Source organism: Monopterus albus, unplaced genomic scaffold (genome assembly GCF_001952655.1).
Source record: "Monopterus albus unplaced genomic scaffold, M_albus_1.0 scaffold253.1, whole genome shotgun sequence".
In the NCBI taxonomy this organism is placed as follows: Eukaryota; Metazoa; Chordata; class Actinopteri; order Synbranchiformes; family Synbranchidae; genus Monopterus; species Monopterus albus.
In genome coordinates, this window is record NW_018128133.1 from 835060 (window position 1) to 851636 (window position 16577).

Consider the following 16577-nt stretch of genomic DNA (forward strand, 5'->3'; position numbering starts at 1 on the left):
CCAGGTGCTCTATAAATACAGCTTATTACAACATTTTTCTTTTTTTCCATGAGTATTTCTACAGTCACACACTCCAGCAAATTATCCACCACCCTTTTCTCCACTCTCTTATAACAAAGGTTTTTATCTATGTACAAGGCCACACCACCTCCCATCTTATTCTCTCTGTTTGTGCATACCAAGTCATAGCCATCAAGGTCAAAATCCATTCCCCTCACATCATTAATTCATGTTTCAGAAATAGCAATTATAATTTGTCAGATCAATGTGGAATAAAGATTTTGGACTTGATGTTTTTTATTCTTCACCCATGGATTGTCAGATAAAAAATAGGAAGTACTTTTATTTCACTTCCTGCCTTGGGTTGTTCCCACTAAATGCACATCAGTATCAGTCACCAGCTCATGAGAAAGATGGCGTTTGCTCATGTATTATGTGATGGTTAAGCATGTTAGTATTGGCTTGCCTCTGTTTTAGCATGGGGGCAGGCAGGGGTAGCTTTTGCATATGCTAAACACTCTGAGGTGCAGCCACTGCTGGCACCAAAATAAAATATAACCATCAACCTAGAGTATTGAAATTCAATAGGGAAATCACTATAATATTGATTAGCTGCCTGATGCACGAGGGATGCTATAATTAACATAGTGTTTTTTCAAAACCATTCAAGCAGCTGCTGCATGTATGAATGTATGATTTTTGCTGATGATCTATTTCTGCTCCATGCAAATCTAGATGCTTTGGTAATCCTGCTTCCTGGCTGTGCAGCTGCAGATGCTTTATCTGAACTCAGGACATCAGCCCTCCTCTGATGTCCTTACACCAGTCTTTATAAACAGTAACAATAAAAGTTTGTCCATCCTTCAGCTCACCTCACTGCGTTTCAGTACACAGTGAGGAACCGTGTGGCATGTTGGTGGAGACTGACTGTAACATGTAGTTGCAAAGATGAGCCCTCTCTGGCAGTTGTCGAAACAACTGTCACGGTATCTGTAGGACTGCTTCAGATAGTTCAGAGTTTAGGTTTGTGTACAGTAGGTGCATGAGATTAAACTACAGTTTTAGACAAAACCTTCATTTCAGCGCAGAGTGAAATTCTGCCTCTGTTGTATTCATCCTGAACCTATTGCAAAAACAAGTGACTTTTATACATATGGTAATGGTAAAATTAAAAATAAATAACTGTTAGTATTCAGTTTACACTAGAGTATATGGCTGATATTTTTTTCCTCGGTGAGTGTTACTAGCAAGCAGTGTTGGAAGATGTTTTCAGATTTTTTTGGTTTAGTAAAAGTAACAATAGCACAAGGTAAACATACTCCGTTACAAGTTCTGCACATCATCTTTACTTAAGTAAAAGCAGGTAAGTTTTATCACTAAAATGTCACTGGAATATGTAATAAGTACTAAGTAATGCAGAAAAATGATTCCTGGCAATTTACTACTATATATTAATTTTATGGATTATTATTGCTGGTGCATTGATGTGCATGCTCCATTTAACTGCTGTAATTGTTTAAGGTTGTGTTAAATTTAATATCTATACTGGTGGGTATCACATTTTATAAAGAAAAGTGTGAACCCTATCCACGGGCAGTGGACCTTTCTTTGTACTGAAAAAAAAACAGTTTAGTTTCACGTGTTTACTAAATTTTATTTCAGTGTGAAACTACATACTGTTCATTAAAGTCCTGTTTTTAACATACCTGGTTTCTAACCATCCAGCATGTTCAAGAGGCAGACTGAGAAAAAGAAAATGCAGACCATACATTATACTGACCATGCACATGTGTTAAGGCAGGGGAACATGGGGATGCTTTAATGCAGACAAATAGTTCTGCAGAAAATTATGGCCATCATTGTTCCTCTCAGTCCTATTATCCAGCCACGTAATCTTTGTGCTGGTCCCTTGTTCTTTCTGTAATGTTCTACAGTTCAATGAGACACAGGTTCTTACCTGTGTCTATCATGGCCCTAATCTTTTCTATCTGTAATTGCAGTTAATAGCTAAACTGCATCACTGAGGCTAATTTCAGGATGTGTGCATGTTCCTTTTGACCAAATCAACACTACATTTCTCTGACTGTAACCACTCTCCCATTACTAGCTTAGATCGACCCAGTTAATAAACCAGTCCATTAGATCAGGTGAACCCGTCCGTGTTTAAGCTCTGAGCTACAGTGTGTGCTGATGTCATGATCAGATGTATCGATGCCTGTACAGATTTGCTGTGAAAGCAAGTCAACAAAAGGATAAGGAACATTTGACATACTACAGAAACATGTTTACTATTTTCATAAAACTATGTACCACTTACCAGGGATTTAACCATCTGTTCAAGTGCCCTTTAAGACCTGTCCAATTCCACTGACTTGAGTGAGGAAAACAGTAAGATCCATTATCCGTCTTTGTATGCATCATTTCCTCAACTGGACCACAAAACATACATATTCTGCATTCTCCATCTACTTTTAAGATTGATAATCCTTAACTGAGCAGACTGTTGCTAAACCTGAGAAGTGTTGCTCATTTAAATGTTCCCAAAAGTATTAATAGGTGCAATAAATACTTGATCCATTACCATAGCAAATGAGTGCAGTCAAATATCTGGGACATCCTGGAGGACATAGAACTCAGATGTAACCCAGATACTACAGCAAGTTAAGACTCTGGACAATATGCTGTTTATTCCCAACAAAAAACATTTTTATTTTTTTTTATCATGTGTATGAGTTTATGCTGTCTTGGTAGCCCTGGTACGCTTCTTCTTGACCACAACAGGCTTCTGGCTCTTCAGAATGGCACTGGCACGACGCAGGGCAGCCTTTGGGGGGGATCAGATTCACCTTATGTTTAGGAAAGCTTTGAAATCAAAGTATCATTCAAACCAAGATGGTAGCTAACTGAGATTTTTGCCATGTAACAAAACAGATTAAGCTGACCATGCGGAGGTCCTTCCTGTAGTTGTTCTTGCGAATGATGTGCCTTAGGCTATTGAGGGTGGCGCGGGAGTTCTTGTTGATGGTGATCTTCTCATACGAGTTGACAGGTTTGTGCTGGCCTGTACAACAAAAGAACAAAATTAGCAATCCAGTGTAATTTTAATCACACTACCTGTAATGATCCAAAAACTAACTCGGACCACAAAGCTCATGTGACGATCTACATATTAGAGCAGGTCTACACATATGAAGGTGCAGTCCACATCAGCACCAAATCTCATAAGCATCATGTTACGTGTCTTTACAGTTCAGTTCATATTCCAGAAATAAGTAAGCACGGAGAGAAACCTGTTAAAAAGTCATATGAATTCATGGCTGTGACCACAAACTCAAACTGCCACTTTGATTTCTACCACTTAGAGCAAAATCAACTCTGAATCACTAGGAAGGAAACAGATTGACCCAAGAAAGCATTGGTACCTAACCAAAACAGTGGCTGCTGTCCCATAATATGTCACCAGTGTATGATAAGATTTCAACAATTAGGTTAAATTTTTCCTTTATGAAAAAGGACTAAGCAGTAGCACAGTACATTTAGACAGCATTTTCATTCAAATTATCCAAAGACCGTTAACATTCTACTCAACAAGTTGCTGGTTTTACAGATACAAGAAGTGTTTACCTGCACGTTTCTTCAGCACGACGACGATGCCCTTGCCATCGGCCGCTGGCTGCACACCTACAGTTTTCTTGTGTACCAAACCATTGAAGCGGAAAGAGTTCCTGGACTTCAGGTTGTTGGGCTCCTGTCACATAAATGAATGAAACCAAGGTAACCCCACTGAGCACCTAATATTGTAATAGCTGGATTCTATTTGGCCGTGCTGGCATGCCACTTATTATGTAGTGTAGTTAAAAGGAGAGAAGTCCACTCCACCCGGCACCGTGCCAGTCAGGTTTTGGACCCTATTCAATAGTAACTTGAAACACAGACAATTATGTATTTCTTCACCGAGATTAGTCTTATAATATTCTATTAGCTGCATGGGTGAGTACTATGCTCTTGCCATGTCTAGTTAATGCTGTGTCCCAAAACAATATTAATGTGTTACTGTTTTCAGAAGAGCCTAACTTGATAATGAAGTCATTAGCTGCAGCTCTTGTTGCATTGCTGTTTCAAAGTATAGTGCAGATAAACAGTATAGTCAGAAGTAGGACTTTTTGTAGAATACAACTTTGTAGAAATAAAGCATTTTGGACTTTCCCCATGTGATACTACAAATTCAAAACCTGCTTAGAATTAGCATGTAACTTAGTATAACGTCAACGTGTCTAATCAGGTGGTCTGAGTTACTCACAGTACTGTAGGTTTGTCCGTTCCTCTTGATGAGGAAACTGGAGCAGTTCCTGATGACCATCCACTGCAAATGGGACGACATGATGAACCTGGACAAAACAGGGACACGTTACTGTAATAATTGTAAACCCATACAACTGACAGGGGTCATCTGCTACGATTATCTTGGAAGTTAGCCTTAACTAGCTAGCGTTAAACGTGATCGCTTAACGTTAGATTTACATTTTTTTGATTAGCCACCAGTGAGTGGGGGGAAATTAAGCGTCAAAGTTATACATGTTACAGTTTTGATTTAGTTTTTCACATATACGTAGAAAACACGTGTTGTTAAATTGAGACAAATTTTGCTAATGTTAGCTTCATAGCTCAAGGATGAGGCCTAACCAGAGCGAAGCGCTCACTTTTTTCTTTCAATTTATACACTGCACAGGAACATTTACTGTCATGCGCAATGTATAACAATGCACACAACAATAAAATCTTTATTCTCAGTCTAAATGAACACAGATAGAGGAAACAAATCTACTTTAAAAACCGGGTATTTGCTACCAGACTGACCACGTTACCTTCGAGCGGAGGAAAAGGACCAGAAAGAGCGGAAACCGCTTTACGGAACCTCTGTCTGATATCATTGCGCACCTACAGCTACATACTTGTACAACATTAATAATTGAACCCCAGTTTTTACAAATGTGTAACACATGCATAATATACTCAGCATCTTTATCCTAGAACCTTCTATGAATTTCGACGCTATACCAAATTTTGACTGTCATTTTAAGCAGTACTAGCTATCCGCAAGCACAGCGGAGGAATACAACCTTATCACGTTGGCGAAGCCTGACGTCATTACTATGCGCCTCCTGTTTACAGATAGCTGTCAAAATTTCAGCAGCTAGTTGTCAGCTGTTTTAACCATAACTATATGAGTAGTATTTTGATTATTACATGAGTACACGTGAAGTGCAAATACATAGTAAATAACACAATAAGTAGTGTCAGGAAAACCTGCTTTGTTGGACGTCAACTTTATTTGGTGGATGAATCCTGACGTGAATGGAAGATGTGAACCAAAGGTTGTCAGAGGTAAAAGTCCTCTGGAACACGGCTCATTTCAAAGTTACAATGTGGTGTAACATGAGAGATGTTAGTAGCGGCTTAATGTGAGAAGTCAAATATGGATGAAGACGATCTGGAGACATTTGGTGAGCAGCTGTACCATCGGATTTACCCCAAACACAAAGAGATTGCTGGAAAACTCACAGGTGCGGTGATCTGCGTTGTAACATTATAAACGGGGGAAAAATCAGAATCAGTCGTATTGTTACTATAAGCACAATTTATATAGCAGTAGCTTTGAAAATACGACACAAACCAAAGTTTCCGAGACTGCCTCTGTGTTCAGGTATGCTGCTGGAGCTGCCAGGCCCTGTCCTGAGTCAGATGTTGCAGGATGAGGCGATGCTGACTGCAGCAGTGGAGAAAGCCCTCAAAGCCCTGCAGCTTTCACAGGAGCCCAGGTGCAGCAATGGTCTACCTCTACCATCTTAAACAGGCTGGGCTTTTAAAAAAAATCGTCTGAAAAAGTTTGTAACATTCTCACATCATTTGCAGCAAGGTAACATGTAAAGATGAGGGTGATGTGTCCATGTCATCTGAATCTCTGGGAGAGCAGCTGTTTGAGCTGGTGGATGTTTACAACACTGGACACTCACAGAAAATCACAGGTAAGCAACCAGCTCTGTTTTTTGATCGGTATCATCAAAAGGTTGAAACTGAAACTTCATAGGTTCTTTATGACCAAAAACCCTGCAAACCTATGACACTGACATCAACTGAAACTTTACTTTGTTTGCTGCTAATTGACAAATGTTAGAATGCAAACGTGCAAAACTAAGATAAACACAATAAACATTATACCTGCTAAAAATCAGCATGTTAGTATTGCATTTGTGACCATACTACTATTAGGATTTAGCTCAAAGCACTATGCCTAAGTGCAACCTTACAGAGGTGCCAACATGGCTGTAGCCTTTTAGTCTTGTTATAATTCATATGCAAATTAATTTATGAGCAACTAATGTGTAGTGCATTAAAATCTAATTCCCTGTCTCTCCACAGGAATGCTCCTGGAGCAGCACAAAGAGGCAGTGTTAACCCTTCTTTCAGATCCAAAACTGCTGGAACAGCATGTGAACCTTGCCCTGAAGACACTAAAAGAGTATATGACTTATTTGTTTGTAAGATACACTCATATTTGCATACGATAGCCTAGTTACACATTTATGTCAATTTCCCTTTTCTTCTCAAACAGCATATAATTTCTAGTCCAATGGCCTTAGAGGCCATTTGCGACTCAAATATACATCATGGAAGATTCAATCAGTACTAGTATTAATGAATTAATTACTGTTAAACAAGCTGTTTATAGTAATATATCTCCTGCTTCCCTTCAGGCAGAAATTGGAAGAGACAGATGTCAGTGACTCATCGGACGCTGACGACACAGAGAGGCTGGGAGAGAAGCTCTTCTCACTGGTGGAGGAGATGGATCCACTTCATGCAAACGATATTACAGGTGACCTGATACCTTTGGCATTCCCTGTAAAAATAACTGATCTTCCTAGGTATGATATTTTTGAGCATTTATAACAGGCCTTGTAAGCTGAGGATAAAGACTCTATCTACATAACTCATAAGCATAACTAATGATATTATGTTTGTATTCTTGCATCTGTCTGTCTGGGCAGGTATGCTACTGGAGATGGACCCAGCAGCTCTCAAACAGCTGCTCAGTGACCACACGATGCTGGACATTGCTGTTCAAAAAGCACAGGCAGCACTGGACACTTGAACTCTCGCTGCTTGAACAGAACACGACAACAAAGATTTCCACACAAAATAACTCATTAATTCATGAGTTTGATGGACTCAGATAGTAGAGTGCTGGGAAGAGCCAACACCTCAGTCCAGGAGATCATGTTAATACCAGTTACCTTTTAAATAAGCACCTGTCATTGATCATTGAGTGAACTATGGGGAGTCTGACTGGAATGCCTGTAAATAACTGAGGAATCTGGGAAGCCTCTTTCTCACTGAAATGAAATTGACAGAGCCCCTTTAAAATATGGGTGCTCACTTTGCTCATACATGATTGTCTTTATGTTGTTCAGTATTTATCAATGTTGCAACAACTGGGAGCCAAACCTACATAAGTTGTTGCTTGATGAAAATACTGTATGCTGGCTGTAAGGTAAGATTCACTTGTAGAACTCTTAAGTGTTATTAATAAATTTATCTGTCACCATCACTCATATTACAGCTGATGAAGGACGTTTTGTTTTTGTCACTGTATTCATACAGTCATGAATAATAAAACCTAGCCACGCTGATGACAAGGTTCTATGGATGGAAATGTCCAGATTAAAATATCATGAGAACTATTGGACAGGTTGCCATGACAGTTTGTTCTTTGTGTGGATGCCAGCATAGCAAACATCTTTATTGGGTCCTGCCCCGTTCCCACAACCACATTTGTTAGTGTTAATTAGCAAATGATAGTATGCTAATATGCTAAACTAAGATAAATATACCTGCTAAACATCAGCATGTTGAGCTAAAAAGCAGTGCTGTGCCTTAGTCTTATTTAAACTAAATGTGATTGAGTTTAATCAAAAAGTAAATAAATAACAAAAAATATAATACCTGGCTCCAGGAAATAATGCAGCTAGAAGAAAATCAGTAAAATTGCTAAATAAAATTGAACATTTCTTTTATATATAGACTAAACTGGCCCCAGGAGTGAGTGTGAGTGTGTGTGTGGTTGTTTGTCAGCCCTGTGACAGACCGGCGACCTGCACCATCTCTTCCAACCAAAACAAAAGTGAAGCTTAGCTTCTAATCAGAGAGAAGAGTAAACTAAATAATTAAAATTACAAAAATTTATCAAAAAGAATAAACACAATTTACAATATATATTCTACCTTTGAGTATTTTTTTCATTTGTGGTTGTCAATGCAATTGTAAAAGTATTTGTCATCTTCCTTCTTGTGCTCAAAAGTCACAGAAAGAATGTTTTTAACCCTCATGTGATCCTTTAAAAAATCCATCCAAATCCCTCCCTCTGAACAAATTATTGTGACTCAATTCTCATGAATTTGATTTAAAAAAAAAAACAAAGAGTGTGACCTTCTAAGAGAAAATAGTTATGAATTTGGACACACACACAGACCTATTTGGTTCATTTTATGCCGTTAGAACAGCAAACACAAACGTAAAGTGGCACAAACACACAGAGGCGCACACTGGATCAATATAACACCAAAACTGATATGCACTTTATCAAATCCATTCATTATTAGCAAGTCACCCTTGCAAAAAACAGTGGAAAACGTGCGTTTTGCTTTCGTTTTGGCTGCGGGCTTCGAAAATGGAATCATGTCACCATCTGATGGACAACTATCAGAATTACAAGTTGGGACCAAGTCCTTCAAAATGCATCAGGAACACTGCATTGCTTTATATATAAAATAAATATGGCATCAAAAATAGCATTTTAATGGGTTTTAATGGGACATAATTTGTTCAGAGCTAGGGATTTGGATGGAACTTTTATTCTTAGCCATTTTAGGCCAATTTAAGGAAGCGAGACCTCAATTTTAAATAAAAAAAAAAATCTTTTGGCAAGTTTGAGCTACATTCATTCAACACAGCCAAATTGGCTTGAAAATAAAAACGTAAAAGGACAAAAATGTACTTAGGGCCATTTCCATCTGGCATTCTCTGTTTAGCACACACAACTCTATCAATTTAGATATCACTGTTAATGGCACTTCTATCTTTGATAAAAGATTCAACAACATCTTTATAAGAAACTCCCTCATTCCAAGAACAACAGCTGTTATAAACAGCTGTTAAACATAAATGGACACACCAGACTCTTGATGGAAGAACATGGAACACTGTTTTTACTTTGCCCTGCAAATTTGTCTTGTCCAACAAAGCTAAAGAACTTTCCTTTAAAATCTTACATACATTTTACCCATTAAACTCTATTATTTGTAAATACATTCCAAACATAAAAGAAAAATGCTCCTTTTGCAACAATGAGGTAGAAACTTTAGAGCATCTTTTTTTTCAGTCTGCACATGTGACAGTATTTTGGACTGACTTTTGTTTTGATCTCAAAAATTATCTTGGTAAAGAAATTGTACTTAAAGAATATGATATATTATAAATTTTTGACAAGCCCCATTACTCTAGCAATGAAAAATTAGTTATTAATCTGTTCATTATTTTGGCCATATTCTTCATCCATAAAATGAAATTAATGAAAAAATCCCCATCCTTTTAAACAATCTGATCTTAACAATTATTTCCAAACAGTCACAATTAAACCACCCTAACAAAAAACGAACCAAAACCACTGACCTCCTCAAATGTTTTAATTTTATATCAGAGCCTTACATCTGCATTCTCTTCTCTTTGTTCTCGTTTGGTTCTGTTATATGTTTTCACTTTGTTATATTATGCCTACTTTTGTCCTCTTAACGCACACTGTTATACATTTGTTGCAACAATTTGTGCTGAAAAATCTTGTATTGATTTGCATTGTTGTTTAATAAAAACACACACACAAAAAAAGGTTTGACTCCAGTTCATAATCACCACTCATTGTTTCCACCTGTTTGGACTGCTCAACTTTGGACTTGCCTGTGGTTTGGTTCTTCAGGTTTGTCTTAGTTGTGTTTTTGAGTTAATTTATCTTGCTCCCTGACTGATCTGTTGTGTTGTATTCCAGGGGTGACTTTGGTTCAGTGGGTAGAGCGGTTGTCTCCAAACTGGCAGGTCAAGGGTTCGATTCCCGCTGCCTGCAGTCCACATGGGCCAAGTCATTAAGTCCCCAAGTTGTCTCCTGATGGTTAGAGCCATCAGTTGAGTTGGCACCGCCTCGATTCTGTACCGGAAACAAATTCTATGTGTGTAACATACTTGGCCAGTAAAGGGTATAATCCTTAAATGGGAGACTTTTATTGAAAGAATATTTTTGGCATTACAAAGCATCTTGCGCTACCGACTGGCTTGAACAGTCACGTGATTTACTCGGGGGAACGAACTACGCGTCAAGCCTTTTTACACATCCCTTGAAGCAGTGGTTCAAGGGAAATGTTGCATCGAGTTTGAAGCTTGTATCGGAGCATCTGTGTCAGACGGACATCAATAGAATACAGCATTTCATGGGTATTTGGTGTTTACTTTTGTTTGTGTGTGCAGCCAGAGCCCACTGCCTTATTTTGTGTAAACAAGCTGAACTGCTGAACATCAGAGGGCAGGGACCCCAGTAATTGTGCCCACCAATTTACCCAGGCTACACACTTAAGAGGATGAGCTCCTAGTTTATCCTTTGTGTATTTAGTCCTAGCTTTCCATAATTCAGATATACTATAAATTAGTTCATTTGCCTGTGTTGTACCCGGGTACTTTTAACCACGTTAACTCTGAGAGACGAGGGGGTCCAAGTAACTTCAAAACAGTGCTGATTTATTCAATGAACACAGGTAAAAATTAACATTACACGCTCAGGTATCTTGCACCTCCAACATGCACGCAGGCAGCTGAAAGATGAAAGACCCCGAACCACAACAGGCCTATTCATTTTATCACCTCGGGCTAATCCCATACTACCAGGAGAGACGCCAAGCCAGCCGTCTCCCAGGGCCAGCTTTGCAGCTGCCCAGAGCAGTAGCCAAAACATGAGGAAAAATCGATGTGTGAATGTTGATTGGTGGTGTGTAGCTAAAAACATTCTAACACGACCTCTAGTGACATGTCATGACATTAAACATAAGAAAATATTATGGCTAAGGCTACAGTTATACACGTCATAATAATAATAATAAACATCCTGTTTTCTAACAGCCATCAACTTTCTATCTAGTTATCCTTGACCATAAGCATCCTGCAGCACTCATGAGAATGACTAAGCATTTAACAGCCTGAGCTAGACATCCTGTCTACACTAAACATTTCTAATACATCAAGTATCTAACCAATATCTATCTGACAAAAAATACCTAACACCTGTGTCTGCATATTTGGGTTCTTCTTGTTCCTTAGTCCTAACACATCACACTAATGGCTCTAACCATCAGGGGCAACTTGGGTGTTCAGTGTCTTGCCCAAGGACACTTCGACTGCAGGCACCAAGAGTCGAACCTCCAACCCTCCGGTTGGGAGACGACTGCTCTACCCACTGAACCACAGTCACCCTATCGCACCACACTAGCCAACTAGTAGTGGACCTAGAGATCCTGTCGATGAGAGTGACCATTTGAAAGCTGACTATGCTCCCTGATCTCAGTTCTTGGTTTGAAAGCTAACACTAGCTAGCAGCTATTCGTAGATAGCACAAACACTGAATCAAATTCTACAGCTATGAACACTAAAGTGGACGTTTGAATGTAGCTGAAGCATCAGCTGCTGTATGTAGGGCTAGTATTTAAATTATAGATGTAGGTAGTGTATATTTCTATGATGGATAATGAGCGTAATCCCACCAAAATGGCACCTAAAAATCAACATGGCGTGACAACTTCACATTCTCTAATCCCTCCACAGGTGAACAAAGAACATGGGTAAAAGTTTACTGAAGGCACCAGCATTTCAGTGGCAAAACACACTCCTCCACAGAAGACATAAAAACAAATTGAGCTCAGTTTAAAAAAAAGGCTCAAAGGAACAGTAGCAGAGGCACAGACAAGAGGAGGATAATCAGCAGTACGTAGGCAGGTAATGAGGCAGGCAGGGACAGGGACAGAAGATGGCTAGAGAACACAGCAATCAGTAAGTGACTTTGTGGCAAGTAACAGAGGGAGCAGAGTAGGTTATGTAGGCAGCCTATATGGGGGAGTGCAGTGGGTAGAGCAGTCATCTCCCAACCGGAAGGTCGAAGGTTTGAATCTCGGTGCCCACAGTCGAAGTGTCCCTGGGCAAGACACCGAAGACACTGTTGCCCCCCGATGCTTAGAGTTGGCGCTGCAGATGGCTACCTTGGTTCTGTACTGGAAACAAATTCCTTGTGTGTAACATACTTGGCCAAATAAAGGTGATTATCCTTATCCTATAAAGAGCCATAAGTGGCACCAATTACCCAGGTGCAGCAGAAATCAAAGATGAAATAAACAAGATGGTGATCTGCCTGAAAAACAGGAAGTGGTGCTGAGCATGACACCTGAGATGTACAGTGCCTTGCGAAAGTATTCAGCCCCCTTGAACTTTGCGACCTTTTGCCACATTTCAGGCTTCAAACATAAAGATATAAAACTGTAATTTTTTGTGAAGAATCAACAACAAGTGGGACACAATCATGAAGTGGAACGAAATTTATTGGATATTTCAAACGTTTTTAACAAATAAAAAAACTGAAAAATTGGGCGTGCAAAATTATTCAACCCCCTTAAGTTAATACGTTGTAGCGCCACCTTTTGCTGCGATTACAGCTGTAAGTCACTTGGGGTATGTCTCTATCAGTTTTGCACATCGAGAGACTGAAATTTTTGCCCATTCCGCCTTGCAAAACAGCTCGAGCTCAGTGAGGTTGGATGGAGAGCGTTTGTGAACAGCAGTTTTCAGCTCTTTCCACAGATTCTCGATTGGATTCAGGTCTGGACTTTGACTTGGCCATTCTAACACCTGGATATGTTTATTTGTGAACCATTCCATTGTAGATTTTGCTTTATGTTTTGGATCATTGTCTTGTTGGAAGACAAATCTCCGTCCCAGTCTCAGGTCTGTTGCAGACTCCATCAGGTTTCCTTCCAGAATGGTCCTGTATGTGGCTCCATCCATCTTCCCATCAATTTTAACCATCTTCCCTGCCCCTGCTGAAGAAAAGCAGCCCCAAACCATGATGCTGCCACCACCATGTTTGACAGTGGGGATGGTGTGTTCAGGGTGATGAGCTGTGTTGCTTTTACGCCAAACATAACGTTTTGCATTGTTGCCAAAAAGTTCGATTTTGGTTTCATCTGACCAGAGCACCTTCTTCCACATGTTTGGTGCGTCTCCCAGGTGGCTTGTGGCAAACTTTAAACGACACTTTTTATGGATATCTTTAAGAAATGGCTTTCTTCTTGCCACTCTTCCATAAAGGCCAGATTTGTGCAGTATACGACTGATTGTTGTCCTATGGACAGAGTCTCCCACCTCAGCTGTAGATCTCTGCAGTTCATCCAGAGTGATCATGGGCCTCTTGGCTGCATCTCTGATCAGTCTTCTCCTTGTATGAGCTGAAAGTTTAGAGGGACAGCCAGGTCTTGGTAGATTTGCAGTGGTCTGATACTCCTTCCATTTCAATATTATCGCTTGCACAGTGCTCCTTGGGATGTTTAAAGCTTGGGAAATCTTTTTGTATCCAAATCCGGCTTTAAACTTCTCCACAACAGTATCTCGGACCTGCCTGGTGTGTTCCTTGTTCTTCATGATGCTCTCTGCGCTTTAAACGGACCTCTGAGACTATCACAGTGCAGGTGCATTTATACGGAGACTTGATTACACACAGGTGGATTCTATTTATCATCATTAGTCATTTAGGTCAACATTGGATCATTCAGAGATCCTCACTGAACTTCTGGAGAGAGTTTGCTGCACTGAAAGTAAAGGGGCTGAATAATTTTGCACGCCCAATTTTTCAGTTTTTTATTTGTTAAAAAAGTTTGAAATATCCAATAAATTTCATTCCACTTCATCATTGTGTCCCACTTGTTGTTGATTCTTCACAAAAAATTACAGTTTTATATCTTTATGTTTGAAGCCTGAAATGTGGCAAAAGGTCGCAAAGTTCAAGGGGGCCGAATACTTTCGCAAGGCACTGTATAAAGCACTTGAACACAGCCGAGGCCAACAAAGTGCTTAACATAAGATACAATTCAAAACATCTAAAAACGTGACAACTACAATATTAAAATACCAATAAAATAACATAAAAGAACCAACATAGCAAAATAACAAAATACTATCAACCAAAACTCAGCCCAAACAGAGTCTCATAGCATATCAAACGCCAAAGCATACAAGTGAGTCTTCAAGTAAGTTTTAAAAATAGCCAACGAGGCGGCCTGCCTGATGTAAAGGGGCAGCGCATTCCATAGCTTAGGAGCCACAATGGAAAACGCTCTGTCCCCTCTGAGTTTACGCCTGGCCCACGGTACCTCAAGCAAGAGCTGGTCAGCTGATCTGAGGCACCGAGAGGGACTATAAGGAAATAAAAGCTCAGCAAGATACAATGGAGCAAGACCATTCAAAGACTTAAAAACAAATAAAAGAATCTTAAAATGAATCCTGAAAGACACTGGAAGCCAATGAAGGGATGCCAAAATACAATGGGAGCCCTGAACTTGTTTCTCTGCAACGAGACGGTCCCATCTGGGGGTAATAGGAGACAATGACACCCGAAGTGTGTTGCTTATGTTCAGTCTACTCCGTTGTTTTGTTTTGGTTGCTGTCACTGCAGAAAAACCCGCTTCACACAGATAGGATGTCGGAAATGGCAACAGGGTTTTCAGTGCTGTGGTGGCGATCTCAGGGTATTCTGTCATGACTTTAATCCAGAACACCGACAGAGTTGTTGTCTCGAACATACTTTTAAGGCCGTCGTCATTTGCGATCTCCAGCAGTTGATCTTCTTCTTGCACAGACCTGCTGGATTCACCTGGTTTGTTGACAAATGGGTTGCGGATCCATTCCTTGTTAGTTCGTGGGTCCTTTGTGGTTGGGGAGTAGCGCTCGAACTCTTTTAAAAGCAAAGACATGTGATCGTGCACCAGCTGGGAGAATGAAGGCTCAGGCTCAGTCTCACCCAAAATCCCCGCTAATGTTTGAAACATGTCCAAAATGCCTCTGTTGACGCGCCGTCCCCACAAATCCAGTTTGGCTTTAAATGCAGCTACTTTATCTGCCAACTTGAAGACAGTTGTCATTTTCCCCTGAAGTGACAGATTAAGTTCATTGAGCAGGCTGAATATGTCCACAAGTAAGCCAGTTTTGGCGCTCAAGTGACCGAGATGTAACCGAGAGAATACGGTCATTTTTCAAAATAAAAGATCGTTCAGACTTAGATAATAAATAAAACGGAAGTAATTAATGATTTCTTGTACAGCCCGGTACCAATTGATCCACGGACCGGTACCGGTCCGCGGCCCGGGGGTTGGGGACCACTGGCTTAGGACTTAAAAGTTGTAAGATGATGTCATGGGGTAGGACTAGATAAGTAACTTCTTCCTACTCTGTTCAAGACATGTACTAGGTATATTATTATTGTTGGATATGTGTGAAATTACATGTGTTGACATATCAACTGTTTTACATGCTTGAATGAATAAATCAAAATCAAATCAAAAATCAAATCCTTGACCAGATGCACCCTGTAGAAACTCATGAGCATGATTAAGCATTTAAACAGTCTAACTAGACATCCTGTCTCCACTAAACATTTCTAATACATAAGGTATCTATCCAATATCTATCTGACTAAAAATACCCAACAATAAACAACCTGGAGTACCCCATGGGAATGACTAAGCAATTAACAGCCTGAGCTAGACATCCTGTCTACACTAAACATTTCTAATACATGAAGTGTCTAACCAATGTCTATCTGACTAAAAATACCTAACAGGAATCAGCTACTGGAAAGGTACCTGACGTGGAAAATCTCAGGTTCAGAAGAAAGCATCCTACAGTCACAGTCGTTTTCAAAAATTGAAAAAGTTGAGTGCCCATGCTCGGCGTCATATCCAGAGGTTGGCTTTGGGAAACAAACGTATGAGTGCTGCCAGCATTGCTGCAGAGGTTGAAGGGGTGAGGGTGTAAGCCTGTCAGTGCTCAGACCATATGCCGCATGCTACATCAAATTGGTCTGCAAGGCTGCCATCCCATAAGGAAGCCTCTTCTACAGATGATGCACAAGAAAGCCCACAAAGGGTTTGCTGCAGACAAGCAGACTAAGGACATGGATTTCTGTAACCATGTCCTGTGTCCGATGAGATCAAAATAAACTTATTTGGTTCAGATGGTGTCGAGCGTGTGTGGCGGTAACCAGGTGAGGAGTACAAAAACAAGTGTGTAGATGAACCTGGAATAGAGTGACCAAGTTCCGGTAGCATTCAAAATTTTTCCCCTGATGCCTTTGCAGCTGCTGGGGAGCTTCACAGATGAAGAGCGGGCCAGCAATGCACACCAGCTCAAACGAAAACGAGTCTGGATCGGCATCAAGAAGCTCC

The 16577-nt window shown here is 40.1% G+C and overlaps 2 protein-coding genes across 3 annotated transcripts; one reads left to right on the top strand and one right to left on the bottom strand.

The window, feature by feature from the left end:
- Nucleotides 1–2679: 2679 nt before the first annotated feature.
- rpl28 (ribosomal protein L28) lies at nucleotides 2680–4942 on the bottom strand. Of its 2 annotated transcripts, XM_020621103.1 has the most exons (5): nucleotides 4866–4942; nucleotides 4301–4388; nucleotides 3625–3748; nucleotides 2943–3061; nucleotides 2680–2824 (listed from the first exon to the last, which is right to left on the bottom strand). In XM_020621103.1, exons 2-5 carry the CDS (start codon nucleotides 4379–4381, stop codon nucleotides 2735–2737), a joined length of 414 nt encoding a protein of 137 aa, XP_020476759.1. In that variant the 5' UTR covers nucleotides 4382–4388; nucleotides 4866–4942; the 3' UTR covers nucleotides 2680–2734. The 2 variants fall into 2 exon arrangements, with proteins under 2 accessions (XP_020476759.1, XP_020476760.1); XM_020621104.1 differs by lacking the exon at nucleotides 4866–4942 and having other exon boundaries at nucleotides 2680–2804.
- A 225-nt stretch (nucleotides 4943–5167) lies between these two features.
- Nucleotides 5168–7734, top strand: LOC109972341 (uncharacterized). The gene is made up of 6 exons (XM_020621121.1): nucleotides 5168–5564; nucleotides 5705–5819; nucleotides 5914–6026; nucleotides 6421–6520; nucleotides 6756–6877; nucleotides 7050–7734. The coding sequence occupies exons 1-6, from the start codon at nucleotides 5477–5479 to the stop codon at nucleotides 7151–7153; spliced, it is 642 nt and encodes a 213-aa protein (XP_020476777.1). The 5' UTR covers nucleotides 5168–5476; the 3' UTR covers nucleotides 7154–7734.
- The last annotated feature ends 8843 nt before the right edge of the window (nucleotides 7735–16577 follow it).